The sequence below is a fragment of the Typopeltis vanoorti genome, chromosome 5, assembly GCF_054136105.1.
Source record: "Typopeltis vanoorti isolate ZY-2024b chromosome 5, IOZ_Tvanoo_1.0, whole genome shotgun sequence".
Taxonomy (NCBI): Eukaryota; Metazoa; Arthropoda; class Arachnida; order Uropygi; family Thelyphonidae; genus Typopeltis; species Typopeltis vanoorti.
In genome coordinates this window covers 145386939-145406689 of record NC_143553.1, presented here as the reverse complement: position 1 = coordinate 145406689, position 19751 = coordinate 145386939, and the positions used below count along the sequence as shown (strand labels likewise).

General features: G+C 33.4%; 1 protein-coding gene across 2 annotated transcripts in view; it reads right to left on the bottom strand.

The window, feature by feature from the left end:
* Positions 1 to 3864: 3864 nt before the first annotated feature.
* Hmgcl (hydroxymethylglutaryl-CoA lyase) overlaps positions 3865 to 19751 on the bottom strand; it is a 145900-nt gene continuing 130013 nt past the window's right edge. For both annotated transcript variants that reach the window (XM_090392814.1, XM_090392815.1), the window contains exons 8-10: positions 19090 to 19278; positions 18033 to 18158; positions 3865 to 4341 (exon numbers count right to left, since the gene is read on the bottom strand). In XM_090392814.1, the coding sequence (XP_090248940.1) occupies positions 4240 to 4341; positions 18033 to 18158; positions 19090 to 19278 (417 nt within the window). In that variant the 3' untranslated portion in view covers positions 3865 to 4239. The remainder of the gene's footprint in view (positions 4342 to 18032; positions 18159 to 19089; positions 19279 to 19751) is intronic.

Genomic DNA, 19751 nt, shown 5'->3' with positions numbered 1-19751 from the left:
ATATTTAGTCTTTATTTGAGTTGTAAGTCAGCAGTTAGAATTGAAGGAAATACAGGAAGATGGTTTAATGTCAAATCTGGTGTGAGACAAGGATGTACATTATCTATATGGATCACATTATGAAGGAAAGTGGTATTAAACATGATATCAGAATTGGAGATGTTAATGTCAGCTCTTTGCTTTATGCAGACGATGTTATACTTCTAAATAAATCCACTACAAGTTTGCAAGGTTTGCTGAATGAATTGAATAACTGTTGTAATAGATATGGCATGAAGGTCAGCAAAAAAAAGAAAAGACAATGGAAGTAGGTATAATTGTTGAAAATGTCAACTGTGTTGTGAATGGGTAACCTGTGGAACAAGTAAAACATTTCAGCTACTTAGGCACGATTTTTATTGAAGATGGTAAATTAAATATGGAAATAGACAACAGAATCAACAAAACTGGTATGGTAGGAAGTCAGTTGAATAAATTCATATGAAATACGAGAGAAATTAGTCGGAACACTTAATTAGCTGTATACAAGACAGTGTTCAAACCAGTTTTAACTTAATGGATCTGAGAGCTGGCTCAGAAGTAAAACACTTGACCAAAGACTAGAGACTGCAGATATCAAAGTCCTGAGAAAGATTAGAGGCATGAACAGATGGCATCAATGGCAATATCATATTAAAAACGAGGATATTAGGAAAGAACTTGACATTGTCAGCATCTAGGAATGTGTTAGCAGACCTAATCTCAGGTGGTATGGTCTCTTAAACGGAATGGGCGAGGAAAGATTAGCAAAACAAGTGTTCTCTGCCAGGTTGGCAGGAAAATGACCTAGAGGAAGACCAAGATATAGGTGGATTGATATGGTACAAAGTGCCTTAGATGATAGAAATATAAGATGTGACAATGTTGGAGTCTTGACAAGTAACAGACTGGTATGGAGGAAAATTGTAGATAGGAAGTTAGTAATGATGTAAATTTTTCATGTAGTACTATCATATCCTGTACACCCCTTGGTACATGTCAGGAATTTGATGATGTTTTATCAAAGGTACTTTCCCTAGGGAAATGGAATAGTAAGTAATGCTCATAAATGACTTAATGAGGTTGTCACAATTTTAATATGTTAACACAATTCTAAAGGTAAAATTAATGAATTTATATTTTTTGTGTAATTCTTAGTTTCTTTTATCATTACTTTCTTCTCATGTCAATTCCAATTCTGAAATATCTGGTTACTTAAGTGCTATTTAAATGGGCAAGTATAAATTATACAATATGGTCCGTGCTTCCATCATAACATTGAGTTCATTACTATCAATGACAGTTTTTGGAATGTCTTTTTGTTTGTTTTTCTACATTAATAAATAATTATACCTGTTCTGTATATCAAATTAAAGAGCTTGTTCTTTCTTGCAAGCAATATAATACGAGTCATTTACATTTATACCTTAAAGTGATAATTTTGATACTTTTACAGGTCTGAACTTAGAATATGATGCTATGAAAAAGAGTATTTGAGTGGTTGAAAAAAAGACAGGCAACATCATTCTGGAAAACCAACTTCCCTCTAATGGCCTCGTTCAAACAATCAAGCTCTCACTCACTCTTCCCCTCCCACAAACTTTTAAGAAAACCTCACTTAAATGTTCATAAACCAATTTATTAGTAATGTGAATAGGCTAAGGATTAGATAACACAGCAACTCTGATCTAAAAGTCCAGAGAACTTTTGCCATTATAGTATCATTGAATAAGCTTAGTGGTGGTTTCATAAAAATTATAAAAAATTCATCTACCACCTAAATAAGTATATCAAGCTGTTGAAATCAATCTGGATGTAACCACTTGTAAAATGTCATTCAACTCAGTATTCCAAGGGGTACTATGTGACTTCACAAGTCTGGCAATCAACTGAGGTTAGCATGTTTCACAAGAACCGACATCGGAACAAGTCCAGCATTCCAGTGATGGCTGTTGCCAATCCTTGAGATGAATGTTTCATTACATGAATTGTGGCCGATAATGGAAAGAGCCCATTTTAACAAATAACAAATACAAAATCAATGGATGAATCCAGGCAAAGCAAGAATTTTGTCCAGTATGAAAATAAGTGTATTGTGCATTTCATCAAATTTTGAGAGCATAATCCACTTTATGCTGGTTCCAGAAGGACTATCACTTATGGCAATCAACACAACCTGCCAGCCTCTATTCTCAAAAAGGGAGTGAGTGCCTACTATTCAGCAAGCACTGGCATTTAATCAAAAGCAAATACTTGACTACTGAGACAACACCTTTCTTGCATCTGAACTGCACACAGCAATTGTTCAGATGGAAGAAAAGAGTTAACATCAAATCTTGTGCTATCTGCTTCACATTTTCCAACTAATGGCTCATTTCGCAGAAAATTTGAGGAAGATAAGTTTTCTTAAAGACTTGTGAGTGAACTGCTTGCAGACAGAGAGAAGGATGGATGAACACCATAGAACATAATGACTTATTTTTTGTTGAATGATGTTTGGCAATTTCATGACATATACAAAATGTCAAAATTATTAAAACTTCTGGGTCAGCAGTGTAATATTTAATCAAAATAAAATGCTTTATGCAATAACTTTAGTTCATTCATTCTAATCAGAACTAGTTCTATGTTGTTTATACTGTGTTTGCATAATAATAGGAAAAAGTACAGATAGTTCAAATATTTATTAAAAAAAAAAGTAATCGACTCTTGCAGTTGATGAAATGCATATTCAGAATAAAGCTAAACAAATAGGACTGGTGAAATTTTCAAGCAATTTCAGATTTTTTTTTTTTTTTTTTTTTTAAATCTGAAAATCAGAAACCCATCAATAGTAAATTTTCAAGCACTGGAGTCGAAAATTGTTAGGAGAGGTTAATGTAGAGAGGATAAACAATACCAAAAACAAATTTTGAATGAAATGGCCACATCAGAAAATAATCTAAAAGAGCCTGTGTAGCTCAGTGGATGTGGCGTTTGCACACCACCGCGCTAGGCCGCACGAAGGAAGTCTTGGTTTCGAGTCTAGTCGGCGACTAGAGGAAATTTTTCTAAGCCTTTTTTCGACCGGTTCCCGAGTTAGTCGATCTCTGGCACGGGCAAGCAGGTTTTTCCTCCCGGAAACTCGGGTTTTTCGTCCTGTAAATTCAAGAAAATCGACCGTAGAACCCACATTATTTCAGACATTAAATATATTGTGTTAGGGTTAGAGACCACGAGATGGCGGCACATTTGAGCCGTCTCTCTTCACTGCGTACCGCTTAATTAGTGATAGCCTTGGGCCATCTGTCTCTGATTGGGTACCAGTGGAGATTGAACTGCCCACTCAGTCTCCAAAAGTTAGATAGGGCTAAATGGCCTCGCCTACTCCCGTATATACGGGAATAAAAAGGCGTTAGCTGATTTTTTTTTTTTTTTTTTTTTAAATCGTCTCCTAATCAAAAATTCAGCTTCCACCTACCAAAAAATTTTTCTAGAGAGTTCCATGATCACAATTTATCATAGATGATTAAATTTTTGTGAATTTCTTCTGGCTCACTATGATAAAAAAAATAAAATAAATAATACTCTGACTGAGACTACCATATCACTCAACCTATAATGGTGATTTAGTAAAAAAAATACATTTACCATTTTGGTAAAATATTCTTTCTTTAAGTTGAGCTTTGCCTAAAATTAGACAAATATGGCTGGGATATAAGTGAAGTAGAAAAAAAAACTTTTCAAAGTGACAAGAGTCAAGTTGACTTGTACATTAAAATAAAAATTAAAAAAAATTAATAAATAACTTTGTAATTAATAAATAGCAATTAATAACTTTTGTATGCTAAATTCACTCTTGTGGAATTAGGTCAACATTATCTTTTAATTAGATAATGTTAAATTCTACAGTACAATGTAGGAATGAAATTAAAACCTGATATTAGGATAACAATATAAATGCAACAATATACAAAAATTTCTGGCACAGGTATTATCCATACGAAATAAAATCACAAAGATACATTTATTATGCCATTTTAAGATATTTCATGTGTCGTATGCATGGTGATCGTATTTACATATAATTTAATTTGCATTATGTACAGTGCATGCTTTCACAAGAAAAATAAACACTTAAAATTTCTGACTTTTTTCACCTGTATACAATACCCCGCTTTCATTTTGTATATTTTTAGTCTGACATTCATTTATACATATTTTCTATTCTACTCACAGGTATTAAAGTTTACTAACAGCTCGAGCAACTTTAGAAGATGTTGGCCTCTGTAATGCAGCACATATGTATTCACCAACATCTAGAAGTTTGTTCAAGTCCACTCCCTAGAAAGAAAATAAATAAAAATTGTTTCAATTACATGAAGTCACTTAAGCAATTCCAAATTGAAATGTACAATTGAATTTCCAAATTGCAATCTATAATTCTATCAACAGATAACATTTGTTATTTTACTTACATGAAAACTAGCAGTGTCCAGCTTATGGCTTGCAGAATGGATTCAGACCAAGAGCAAAATGAAATAATCTCAATGAAAAGTTTCGTGTATTCTTCGACACCTTTAAACCCCCTAATGAGATTACAAATCCTATAACACAAAAGTGCCACATAAGGACAAGTGATTAGAGTAAGAAGTAATATGCTGATGTGTGTTGAGAGATTATGCTCCTTGAGGAAAACTGTGATGACATATGTTCCAAAGAACAAAGGTACATAAAATCAAAGAAGTTAAGAACACTAAGTTTTTTGGGAGTTTGAGAAAACCATGGAATTCAATGTGTTTGTGCCAGGAAAGGCTAGAGATAAAAGTCAGCTCAAAAAGAGAAATACAATCTTGACTGAAAAGCTGAGTATTATCAAAAGGTAATGGCAAGTGAAATTAGATCTTTCTTAAAAGAATTAAGACAGGACTATGTTCATGAAGTACATATTCACTAGGTTGTTGCCTCAATGGAGAATGATAAATGGATCAGTGTTTAAGACTGTGGTTATGGATGAAGAAGAGTAATGGAATGAACTGTCATCTGCACACAACTGTAAATAGGGATATCAGGTTAGTGAGAGAAGATCATTAATGCATAAGAAAATAGAGATAAGATGCCAAATCATGATGTTACAGCAACAGGATATGAAACGGCCAACAATTTCAGAAGTACGTACCTGGGTGAAAAATTCATGGGAAGCTGTGAGAGAAGAGATGATTATAAAGTCATTTAAGAAATGCAGGATAAGTAATGCGATGGATAGTACCAAAGATGACGCAATTTTTGAAGGGAGTGACAACAATAGTTCAGATGAAAGTAATACGAACGGTGACATTAACGAGACGAGGTGATAGTACCGAGAGTGAAGATGAACTGAATATTGCTAATACAAATGATTGTAACAATAAATAAAAATTAAGTAAGAATTTGTAAATATCTTTATATAATAAAATTTTTTTCTAAAAATCGTCTCATAAATTTGGGGTGTGTCTTATCATCCGAAAAATACGGTACTTGGTGAACCTTCATGCAGCAAGGAAGTTAGCTGTTGATGACCCTCAACACTACTGATTCTGAGAAGACTAAGGTGGGAGCAATGGGATGGCAATTTGATAGTTACTTTCTTGGTGGTAAGTTGAATATAGTTGTGCTTCAATGCTGTCAGGGTAGTTACCAAATGAGCACCTAACATGTACAGATGATACATGATATAAGGTATTTTACTAAATTTGGTAAGCAAACCTCTCTTTCAGTTTAACTAAAATTCTGGTGGATACAAAAAGTTATGAAGGGAAAGAGTAAGCTGCATATCAAGCTTAGTTATTGCAGCTGTTTTTGTTTAGATAAAATTTGTATGAGCTTTGTTTGAAATCCCCAGGTGCAGGAGAAGGAAGAAGCAATGTAAAATTTGCTGTGCTTTAAGCTATAATTAATATGTATTTAAACTGCACTCCCATCATCCAGCATTCAACCTTGTGAATGCTTTCTGTTATGCAGTGTATAATAAATTTAGTTTAATCCTTTATCCAAGTGTGTGCAAACAAAGTTTGCGCCTGAAAGTATCTTCAGGACTGGGGTAAAGTGGTATAACACCGGGCGACTCCTTGCAAAGGTGGAGCAAGCTACCAACACTCCTATCTCAGTATCTCTCGCATAATGCAAATAGGAGTCGCCCGGTATTGTACCACTTTACCCCAGTCCTGAAGATAATTTCAGGTGCAAACTTTGGATAAAGTTTGGATAAAGGATTAAACTAAATTTATTATAGTCTGACCAAGTGAAAAATAAACTTTCAACATGTTATGCAGTGTATTCACTTTAAAATGGTCATACTTCCATATTTGAGAATTCCTGGTTGAATATTCACTCCAATTGCCTTTTTACACCTCAGGATGGTAATAATTTCTACTTCCAGTAACCAAAGTGTCTCAGTAGTAAAGTTGGAAGAATGACAGGACAATATCGAATAGAAAATATCCAAGCTTGATTCTTGTCATGTGAGAAAAATCTTCACGTGGACTTTTTCCACTTCAGATCTCACAAGAGATGTTTTTTTTTTTTTTTTTTTTTTTTTAATCCAGCACAGAAACAAACCAGCCAAAGAACACTCTCATGAAATTAATAAATAAACTATTGGCAGGCAGAAATAGTGTGGATGGTATAAGTAGTGAATTAGTAGATGGAAATGGATAGTAGATTAAGCAGTGTACTAGTGGTCAGATATTATTAAAGGCAAACAAGGAAATAAAATAATAATAAAAAGAAAATCAAATACCAGAAAGAAAAGAAAAATATTAAAAATAGACATCCAAAAAATAAAAAAAAAAAAAGAACTGAAATACAAAAAGCACTTAAAAGAAAGTATAAGTGGAAAATCAGCTGGTATAGATGGCATTCAAATGAACTATTAAAAGCTGATATAGATGAAACAGTGAATATACTCTGTCCATTTCTTAACTAAATATGGTTGCAGGAAGAATCAAAATACCAAAAAAGGGATATTTCATTGATTGCAGTAATTGGAGAGGAGTAAGTAAAATACTAACAAGAATAATATTAGAAAAAAAAAAAAAAAAGATATAGCTAAGATAAACAACACAAGCAGGATTTAGAGCCAACAGGTCATGTACAGATCAAATAGCAACACTCAGGATGATAATAGAATGGTAGTCAAATCTTTATACCAAATTTGTTGATTTCCAAAAAAAGATTTTGACCGCACTGACAGAGAAACAATATGAAAATTAATGTCATATTATGGAATACCATCTAAAATTATAAACATAGTTAAAAAAATTTATGAAAAATATAAGACCAAAATCACACACAATGGAGAACCTTCAGAAAAGTTTGAACTTAAAACAGAAGTTAGACAGGACTGCATTCTCTCCCCAACAATATTTCTTATTGGTGGGGACTGGATTATAAGCCATGCCATGAAAAGCACAAAAGGAATAGAGTGGAATTTAATTGAACAGTTACATGACCTGGATTTTGCAGATGATATATGTTTACTGGCACATACAAAACATATGAAGTAAAATACAATAAAACTAAATGAAAACTTAACTATTGGATTAAGAAAAAATAAAATGAAAATGACAATAATGAAAATAAACAAACAAAAAGAAGACACAATACTGGAGAGTCAAATGTCAGAAATAGTGGAGAACTTTAATTACCTATAATAAATAAAGGATCAATAATAAACAGGAAGGAGCAGAGGAAGATATAAAATCTAAGATACAGAGAATTTTTAACATGTTAGAGAAAATAAAATATGGAGATCATTTAAAAAATGAAATAGGTTTAAAAAACAAAATCAGATTATTTAATACAAGTATAAAATCAGTTTTACTTTATGCATCAGAAACATGGACAGCAAATTAGGGGAAAAACCAGAGACCATTGTAAAATGGTCTCTGGTAAAATGGAAAAGATATCCAATAAACAAAAACCCACTAATGTACAACACCAATCAGAGAAAATGAAGATGGACATGGTATGTCCTAAGAAAACCTGAATACACAAGCAAAGAAGAAGAGAGATAGACCAAAGATGAAGAAAGGCATAAAACAGTCAGATGGAGATCTGCAGCTCAGGCCCTATGTCTCCAATAGAGTGAACAGAAATAAGCAAGTATTGATGGGCAGTAGATGCTATGTGAATATAACAGTTTTCTTATAATTTATACTAAATTTTTGTGTTTACATGGTTATATAATCTACAAAGTATGTAGATTTAGATGATGGCAATTCATATTTAGTAATCATTATTTTCTATGCAATAAATTAGAATTGCAAATCATTCAACACATTTGCTTTGTTTATTCTAATTTTTTTATTCAGAGGTGTATATAATGAATAACAGTGGAGATAATGTACACCCTTGTTGCACAACTGAATTAACATCAAACCATCTTCCTGTATACTTCCTTCAATTCCAACTGCTAATTTATAACTGAAATAGAGACTGTGTGTATGGCTTTATATAATGTCCCATTTACATTATATAACTGGAGTGTTTTATACAGCTTTCTTCTTGGCACCTTGTCTTATGCCTTTTCCAAATCAACGAAACTTAAATAGAAATCCTTGTTATATTCCCATGATTTCTCAACTATTTGCCTTAAAGTGAAAATCTGATCCTGACTGACCTCTGGCCTGAACACCCAGCTCGTTTTTCTCAGAGCTTCTCCTCCATGATTTACTAGGAAAACTCAGTAGAGAAATTCCTCTTTAATTCTCATATTCAGTTTTATTCCATTTTTTTTTTTTTTTTTTTTTTTTTAAATATAGATGGGTACTATATGAACTCTACTCTAATTGTCTGGAACTCAGCCATCTGATCAAGCTTTCTGAATTATGCAGTATAGCCACTGTGAAACTTTATTACCTCATTATTTGAGCATTTCAGGTCAAATATCATCTACTCCTGCTGCCTTTCCACATTTTAGGTTTGTGGTAACTTTTTCTACTTCAAATACAGATATGTATATTCCAGGTGACATTCCTGTTGAGTGCTTTGTACCACCATGCTATCAGTGCTTGTTTAATTTAGCAATATTTCAAAGTAATTACTTCATATCAAGAATATCGTTATCTTCAGTTTTCATGTCTCCTTTATCATCTCTAATTCCATTTACACTACTCTTTCTTCCATTTCTAAGCTTTTGCAATAGTCTCGAGAATATTTTACCACCTTCTTTCCTGATATTTTCTATGTTCTTACCAAAGTAAGAACCAAGCTTCCCATGACTTTGTTTAGCTAGTTTTACACAGTGTTTAGCTTTCTTACATTTGTCTCTCTATTCCCTAAGAATACAAGCTAACTTACTTGCCTGCAACTTTCAATATGCTGCCTTCGTTTCATTGAATGCCTCTTTAACTTCTTGAGTCCACCATGGGGTTCTAATTTTTCTATCCTTGCAGATTACCTAGCTACATGCCTTTCTGGGTGAATCCAAGTTTTCTTTAGGATTTGCCACTGAATCTCCAAGGTTTGGTTCCTGTTTGCAAACTTTTTTTTTTAAATAATGTGTGTGTATTTGAGTCTACAGTTCACATCTGACAGCTGTTCAACTTTTGATTCCTTTCAAAACTTTCTTACATACCCTTCTTTTCCGCATGAAGTTCAATTTTATCCTGACAACACTAAATGGTGATCACTTCCTATTTCAAATCCTTTGGATACTCTTGTATCCTGAATCAGTGGGAAAACATCACTGTCAACAATAACATAGTCAATGAGACTTTCTTATTCCTTGCATCTTCTCTCCATGTGAATTTGTGCACATTTTTATGTTGCATGAAAGTGAAAATATAAATAAAAAGTATATAGTAACAAAAGTTTAGTGTTTAGCTAATCAAAGTTTAAAATATTTGAAATGCCAGTGGCCAATACTCAAAACTGCAATGGATGGGAGGGGGATCATAATAAATTTAGTTTGTGCCTGAAGTATCTTCAGGACTGAGGCAACTCATGGTAAAGGTAGACCAAGCTCTCATCACTCCTTGCAGACATGTATAATGCTATGCATTAAGGGAAGGGCCACTACCCAGACCAGTTTTGACCTTTGAGGTCTCGTCAGTGGGAGCCAGACCCAGAAGTAGTGATACTAAGGCAGAAGCAATGGAGAAGTCATATTTACCTATACGAGTTGCCAAAAGGTGTACCACCTTATTATTAAATTACTCTGGATTTAGAGAAAGATGTTGGAAGTTTTTTCCCACTTGGTTAGACTATAATAAATTTAGTTTAATCCTTTATCCAAGTGTAAGGAAACAAAAGTTTGCACCTGAAGTATCTTCAGGACTGAGACAATTCGTGGTAAAGGTGGACCAAGCTCTCATCGCTCCTTGTCTCAGTATCTCCCACAATGCAAAGTGCATCTCCTTGCTTATTATTATAAGGTGTACCACCTTATAATAATAAGGTGGTATACCTTTTGGCAATTCATATAGGTAAACATGACTTCTCCATTGCTTCTGCCTTAGTATCACCATTTCTGAGTCTGGCTCCCATTGACGAGACCTCAATAAAGGTCGAAACTGGTCTGGGTAGCGGTCCTTCCCTTAATGCATAACATTATACATGTCTGCAAGGAGATGTGCTTTGCATTATGGGAGATACTGAGATAAGGAGTGATGAGAGCTTGGTCCACCTTTACCACGAGTTATCTCAGTCCTGAAGATACTTCAGGCGTAAACTTTGTTTGCTTACACTTGGATAAGGAATTAAACTAAATTTATTATCTAACCAAGCGGGAAAAACTTCCAATAAATAAGGATCAATGAATGTGCTGAGAAGTCAAAAAGGCAGTTATTCCACTGAATGGCAATCTGTTCTTGGATACTTTTTTTGCAAAATGGAGAAAAGAGGATAGAGAGAGAGAGGACTCTCTTTTTCTCTAAATTCACTACAGTGAACACTGTGCTATAATGAACTGTTTCTCTATACTGAAGGATTTGTAATAGTAGTTACCATCTATTGTACTTGAATAGCAGAAAAACAAAAAATATTAATACTAAAATAATTTAAGCTATTAACAGGTACATTATGTTAAGATGTTCATGTATGCATTCATGCTTATTCATAATCAAGTGCAAATGAAAGAAAGGGACGGAGAAGAGAAAGAGAGAGACTAATCAACTATTTAAAAAAAAAAGAAGCTAACTATTAAAAAAAATTAAAGGAAAGAAAGGGGGGGGGGATTTAGATAATACCCAAGCAACTCAAGTTATGAAGCAAGTGTATTATGCCTATAAATCACCTGTGCTCTCTAGTTGGTTTGCTTGTTGTGTGGAATGAAAAGCCTGAGATTCAGGAAGGAAAAAATCCTACTATTTTCATATGATAGTAGCTAATAAAGGAGTTGTGAAAAAAAACAAAAACAGATGAATAAACTGCAAATTACCAAATTTTAAGCAAGACAAATGATAATAATATGCAATAATATTAAAAAAAATAATGTTTCATTGGATTCAAAACAATATTCCTCAAAGCATTTAGAAATGTGAAAGTGCTGCATGATATAATTCAAATTATATCACTACATATCTGCAGCAGGAACTGTCCTAGGAAGAACTCATTTAATAGCCTGGTTTGCATATGCTGAAGATACTGTTAGGTTAAGAGTCTTCACAATCTTCCAGTTTGATGTACATGCAGTACTTTTAGAGGAATTGTTTTCGTACTGCTATTAACTTCAAGTCTTATCCAGAAAAACAAGGAACCTTCTTAAAATCCCAACCACATACCAGTTTATAGATCAGGATCCTACAAATCTCAAAAGGAAAAAGTTTATAAAGTATTTTAAAAAAAATTATACCTTGGCATAAAGAAATTACAAAAAAAAATATAAATAAAAAAAAATAAAACCTTACCATGTTGTAATAGATATGGTATGAAAGTCAGCAATAAAAAGACAAAGACAATGAAACAGGCAGAATCATTGAAAATATCAACTGCGTTGTGAACGGAGAACCTGTGGAGCAAGTAAAACATTTCAGCTACTTAGGCACGATTTTTAAAATTAAATATGGAAATAGACAACGGAATCAACAGAGCTGGTATGGTAGGAAGTCAATTGAATAAATTCATATGGAATAAGAGAGAAATTAGTTGGAACACTAAATTAGCTGTATACAAGACAGTGTTCAAACCAGTTTTAACTTATGGATCTGAGAGCTGGGTCAGAAGTAAAACACTTGACCAAAGACTAGAGACCGCAGATATGAGAGTCCTGATTAGAAGCGTGAACAGATGGCATCAATGGCAATATCATATTAAAAATGAGGATATTAGGAAAGAACTTGATGTTGTCAGCATCCAGGAATGTGTTAGCAGACCTAATCTCAGGTGGTATGGTCACTTAAACAGAATGGGTGAGGAAAGATTAGCAAAACAAGTGTTCTCTGCCAGGTTGGCAAGAAAATGACCCAGAGGAAGACCAAGATATAGGTGGATTGATACGGTACAAAGTGCCTTAAACGATAGAAATATAAGATCTGATAATGTTGGAGTCTTGACAAGTAACAGACTGATTTGGAGGAAAATTGCAGATAGGAAACTTAGTAATGATGTAAATTTTTCATGTATTACTATTATATCCTGTACTCCCCCCACCTTGAGGGTACATGGCAGGAATTTGATGATGATGATGAACCTTACCATGTTAAATCCTTGGATATATGGAATCCTAAAAATTCACAAACCCAATATCTCTTATGCCCAATGGTTGACAGCATAGAGTTACATCTGCAAATTTTCCAAAGAATAAACAAAATCATCCCTCCCCATAGTAACTCTCCTTCCTTTATTAAAAATCCATTCAATTTAAATGCATTAAATAAAAAACCTTAACCTGAAAGATTCAGACAATCATAATCAGATTTGGTATTACATCACTGTTTACTAATGTACCACTGACAGAGATCCTTGACTTATTAAGCCACATATTCAAATTATTCAAACTCACTATTTATTCAAGGTTATTCTTCATGGAAAGGAAAATTATACAAACAGCTAGATGAGATTGCAATGAATTCGAGTGTTGTGGTGGAACATAACAGTCTTAGGAGAGAAGGTGTAAAATTTCAGAAAATAGTTTATGTAAAATACTAATTTTTGAAATTAGAGAAAAGTTTTTTTCAGAAGTTTACTTAATTTCTTAGGTTTACAAAACCCAAGCTTTATCAGATAAGCTAAAGTAAAATGATAAGATGAGCAAGTTCCATTGTTGTTTCTGTAGGAAGGATAGTTGCTTTTTTTCTTTGAGTCACAAGAAGCCTGTTATTTTAATAGTGCTAAGACCAGAGATAATTATGCTTGGGGTAGTGATGGCATTTGTTGTTAGAATGACTGAAAGAGTAACGGAGGGTTATTATGCTTTTTTTTTATCCCTGACTTGGGATAAAAAGTTTTGTTACTTTTTTTGGGGGTGGGGGGGGGGAGGATTATGTTCACAACAATACTGTTTAGATGATTGGGTTAGTCATGTTGATGTTGACTCTTATTTTCCACTTTAGACTGGTTGAGCTTGGATGTCTTTTGAGAGTTGTAAATTTTCACTTGGTGCTCCTTTTTATAATCAGAGGGTTTTAATTTGAGGGTGATTTAATAAGTGTGTTAATTTAGGTAGATTATAAATGTGGTTATTATTCTTAATAATTTAAGACAACTAAATTTGCAAATAATAGATTTCATGAGTATGTTAAGGTACTTAAGGATTTGTTAAGGTTTTTCAGTTATTATGGTTTGTTTTTTTTTAAACTTTTTTTGTGGGTTGATATCCTAGATATCTCTGTCAACAAAAACAATGCTGGAGGAGTCACATTAGAATTTTACAGGAAACAAGCCCATACAGGTAGATATTTACATGCAAGCTCATTCAATCATCCTCAACAAAAACCAGGTATTCTCAGAATCATAAAAAACAGAGCTTTAAAAGAAAAGAACTTTAAATCCTATTTGGTCAGTTCCTCCAAAATGGCTACTCAAAGAAATTATTAAAGAAACTTATGAGGGGAAGTGCCCAAAAATAACCAGAATCAGAGCTTGGCATATGTGAATTTTCTAGTTACAAATGACGTCACTAGGCATCATGAATGTGCAGTTTTCCATGCCAGTCTGGAAGTGGCATCCTTCTGTGTGAACTGGTTCATTGTTCTGGCTTTTTGTTTTGTTAGTGCTCACAAGCAGGTTTGGCGATATTGTGATGGCTGACTACAAGGAACAGACAGTGTGCATGAAATTTTATTTTCTTTTGGGTAAAACTGCAGCTGAAACTATTGTTATGTTTCAGCAAGCCTTTAAGGAAAACACTTTAGATAAAATGCAGGTCTAAGGATGGTTTTCCCATTTAAAAAATGAGGATATGTTAACTGAAGACCAACCACAATCTAGCCAACCTTTAACAAGCAGAAATTATGAAAACATCGAAAAGGTTTGCCAGGCAATCAATGAAGATCATCGAAAGACCAATGAGCAAGTTTCTGAAGGAACGAATTTGTCGTGGAGTTCATGCCAGCAAATTTTAACAGAAGATTTGCAAATGAAATGTGTCAGCTAAATTTGTGCCTCGTTTGCTCACAGAAGATTAAAAAAAAAAAAAATCATTGAATGTTTGGCATGATTTAAGGGAGCAAGTTCTTAATGACCAGAACTTTCTTTCAAAGGTTGTGACTGGGGATGAGTCTTGGTGCTATGGTTATGATCCAGAAACAAAGTAAGCATCAAGCCAATGGAAACATGCAAATTCACCAAGACAATGTTGATGTTTTTTTTTTTTTTTTTGATAAACATACACACGTAACCATAATGATAAGATTTTAATAAGTAAATATTTTGTCTTAAGTATCATAGGACATCTTCAGTACAGTTAATTCAAACAATACAAGAATCACATACAGTTAGGGCACATGCTTACAATGGAATCCCTCTATGCGTGCAGTAGCATTAAAGAATTAAATTAAAATATATCTGAAAAAAAAAATATTACATTAAAATAAGACAACATATATAAAAATTATTTTACACAATTTGAACAAGAACTACACTTGTTCCTAGATAAAATCACCCTTCTTCATCCTCGCATCAAATTCACGCTTGACAAAACTCCAAACGTCTTTCAAAAGTTATGAAGAAATACAAACTGGTTGCTACCTACAAACCAATCAACCAGATCTACAATTTGTTATCTCCTAAAGACAAACTTTCACCTCTGAAGCTACCTGCCGTGTACGAGGTCCCATGTTCCTGTAAATTGTCCTCCTATGGACAGATAGGCAGATCCACTAGCAAACGCATTTCGGAACATCAAGACCATATCTGTCTCATCAAACCGCAGAAATCTGGCCTTCCACAATACATAGCTGAAAAACCCAAATCACAGAATCCATTGGAAAATGACCAAACTTCAACATAGATCTTTATATAAACACAAACGTTTATATAAAGAAAGTGCTGAATCCCTATGTCACAGACCCAATTTGAACCGTAATGACGTTCTTACTATCCCTAAAGTCTGGGAAATTGTCATCCTAAATTGTGTAAAATAATTGTTATATATGTTATCTTATTTTAGTGTAATTCTTTAACACTACTGCACGCATAGCGGGATTCCATTGTAAGCATGCGCTCTAACTGTATGTGATTCCTAGTATTGTTTGAATTAACTATACTGAAGATGTCCTATGACACTTAGGACAAAATATTTACTTATTAAAATCTTATTACTGTGGTTACATTGTATGTTTAGTCATGAATGCTCCACAGGTTTCATTATACAATAAAGGATTTTTTTATTTATTTATTTTTTTTTTTTTTTTATGTGAATAGAATTGTACACAAAAAATTTGTTACTCCTGGACAGACAGTGAACCAACATTTTTATCTCAAAGAAGCCTTTGGCTCTTCACGTATCTAATAATTTATCTCAATGTTTTCAGAGGACTGCATGATAATAGCATACGATGAAAACAGCCAGAAATGTGGAGTAACGGAGATTAGTTGCTGCACCACGACAATGCCCCAGTCCATACAGCCTTGTATGTCAAACAGTTCTTCATGAAAAACAACATGGCGGTTGTTCCCCACCCGATCTCTCTCTCCGCATGACTTTTTTTTTTTTTTTTTTATTTATTCCCACGGATAAAGAAAACCATGAAATGGAAGCAATTCGTTGATGTGGATGAAGTTAAAGAAAAGTCGCTGGAGACCACAAACAGTATTGCAGATAAACATTTCCAGAACTGTTTCCAGCAGTGGAAAAAACATTGGAAGGAGACTAGAATATGGTATCATGAACTTTAATAAAATTTTTAAAAAATAATAATTCTGGTTATTTTTGGGTATCCCCTCATATTTTCCAATGAACTGTCCAATGTTAATCCAGAAATTAATTACAAAGGCATATTCTTCTCATACACTGGCAACACATCAAGAAAAATAGCAAGAGAGAAGAAAGAAGCAGACTTGGAGCACACATCCTCGCAGAACATTATACAGAAACCAAGGACTTATACTGAATGGCATCTGGAAGTTATTAATTAAATGTATGCAACATTCACAATCTCTCTCTCTGATGTCAGCATTCAGACATCAATATATAGCACTGCACATGTTATTTTTATATAATGATTGTTAGTTTAATCACATGTAATAATACATGTGATTAAACTAACAATCCAGTATTTTTCAATTTACAGAAATAACGACAATTGGAAATATTTGTTTGTTTAATCTTCTTGAAGATGCTAACAGCCATTTCAACAGAAAAACATGTCAGAGAAACAGTTTTGATGAATAAATTGTCTACAAGTCAAACGTAGTTAATCATTCAAAAACACTAATACTTTAAGATTGCAGGTTACATCCTAGGCTGCCAAGATGCATCAATAGAAGGCATTCCACCTAGTTAGGACTAATCTTCCATCCACATGTTTCATTTCGTTTTGTGCTGCCTTTGTGTGTTACAAGTCCAATATTGTACTCCCTGAAGATGTCTCTGTGACAGATGAAATATTGGAAGAATTAATTATTTTTAATCCTTTCTCAGTGCAGGTTCCACTTCATTAAGTTTCTTACATGAGAATCAGATTTATCCTTTCGCACATCCTGGAGAGTGTAAGTTCCTTATGCCTTGGACAGACTGGTAGATCTGTTAATATCCAACTTGAAAAATATAAAAATCCATGATAACTATATGGCAAGTCAGAAATCGCATGCTCTGGATATTCCTTCATGCAAGACTAAATGAAGGAAGACAACTACAGGTGTCCCCTAACCTCAACCAGTATGACTGCAATAATTTGCCAAGGATCTGGGAGACAGTCATTCTAAGATCGCATTTAGCCTGATCTATTTTGATTTCATTTTTATCTGCTTCCAAGACAGCACACTGTCAGGACATTAGTTCTTTTTCAGTGCAATTTGAATTGGATCTAGAACAATCTAACTGAGTGCTGTGTGTTTATTACAGTTGTAATTTGTGTCCTGAAAATGGTGATTAGAAATCCAGCAAAACATTAGCAAGTTTTGTAAATTCATAAGTGTTTCTATATCAAGAAACACTTATGAATAACCACCAACACCTAAGTCTATCTGTGTGTGCATGCGTGTGTTGAGCTTTTACTGTTGTAATAGTGAGCTTAAAATTGGTTCCATGGGACTTTCTGTAGTTTCATAACATCATTTCGTTATAGTGGTGTCTGCTATAACGTGCATTTGCTATATTAAATTTAATAAGCGAGACAGCCAAGTTACTGTCTTGAACCTAATTTTTCACAAGATGAGATGATTAGCATTATCCTAGTAGTGTGATATGTCTGAGAATGTATACATTGAAGATTGACCTGCTTCTTGGAGAGAAAAGAATGCTATCCAACTATCCATAAGCATGTTATCCATACTACTATAATAAGTGTATTATTTTACTGATCAATAAAAACTAAAGGAAACAAAACAAAAAAAAAAAACTGAAAAAATGCTAATAAATTCAAAACCAAATATGTTATAAATATAATACTTACTGTTCTGATATTCATTCCATGTAACATATATACAACATCTTCTGTTGCTATATTTCCAGTGGCTCCAGGGGCATAGGGACAACCTCCTAGTCCAGCTACTGCCGAATCTACTACTGCAACTCCCATCTAGTAATAATAATAATAATAACAAAAAGATAATTAAATAATGAAGCATATGCAGTTATGTTTAGTCTTGCTTTTATGTATTAAAGTGACTTTATAATAATTTGTTATATGCAAAAAAACTTCACACTTTAAATGTCTTGAAATTATATGAAAAACAACCATTAAGAAGGCTTATTTACAGAAAGTAACATGATATTCATACATGATGGTAAGTTTTATTTTTATTTGTTAATTTGAAGAAAATAGCATACCAACATATAAAACTGCACTATTAAGATAAACATCTTTTTGCATGGAATCCTTTGTGAGGGACTAGAGAGTTCAACCACAGTTGTGCAGGAGGCAAGCTTATTGCATTTTGTCCTTACAAAGTCTGCTTTGGATTTGTTGACAATTATTTAACACTTGTTTCAGGCAATTGTAATAAGCTGAATGAGAAACTGGAGTTTTTGACTCGAGCTATTGAACATATGCTGTATTTTTATCATGGACAACAGAAGCACATTTTTTTAGAGAACAGAGATTGGAAGTTTGAGGTGGAGTGGGGAATGAGGGCCTTCTTTCCAAGTGATTCGTTCAGAGCATTTGGATCAGGAGAGGGGAATGAAAAAGGGGCATAACAATTATGGAGGTCATCCCAATCGGCACTGTTGTAATGCCATAGGATACTAAGCATTTCATGCACACATAAGCCAGAAAAATTTAGAGGGAGCATTGATAAGCAACCTCATAACACTCACTGTTTATTAAAAATAAGTTCTTCACTGGGAGATGAATACTTCAGACAACAGAAAGACACATACCTAAAGCACATTGCAATTGTGTGGTGGTTCTTTGATAGTTAACTTTTCTTTTTTCTGCTTGTAAAAGAGAATATTCAATAATCTTTTATATGTATCATAGTATCTTACAGTAATTTAGCTATACTCACTTCTAATGCTGTTAATATGTTAGCCAGAGCTTGTCCATATGTATCATGGCAATGAATTGCAACAGCACTAACAGGAAGATGCCTCAACACTTCTTCTAGCATTGCTCGAATACATCCTGGGGTTCCAATCCCTATGGTGTCTCCTAAGGAAATCTCATAACAACCCATTTTGTACATTTTTGATGCTACCTAATTTCAATTAAAAGTGGAGAGAAAAGAAAATATAAAAATGAATAATTCGGATTGCTTGAAGTGATTTATGAACAGAACTAAGCTTTTGAAAGAATGTAGAAAAATGAAGAGTGCTATTTAAAACACTATAAATATTTGAAACTTAATTTTATTAAATGCATTATTTTTCTAATTATTTGGCTAAAAATCTCAGGCTAAGGTGACTAAGGAAATAAATATTTTATTTAGATCCTAGTCTTATGAATGTATCTAGCTTTTACTGTAAAATAGCTGTGGCCCTTGTGGTTAACCAAAAATTATGAAATTTTATGCACTGTTATAATATCAAGCTACATAAAACATATCAATTCCCAAGACAATGCTTTCATTCCAATGGTTTTTGCCATAATATAAATATAATATACTTTGTTATTGATACCCTTTCTTTTATAAGACAATGATCATTTATTAAGTTTCAAAATATAATGCCT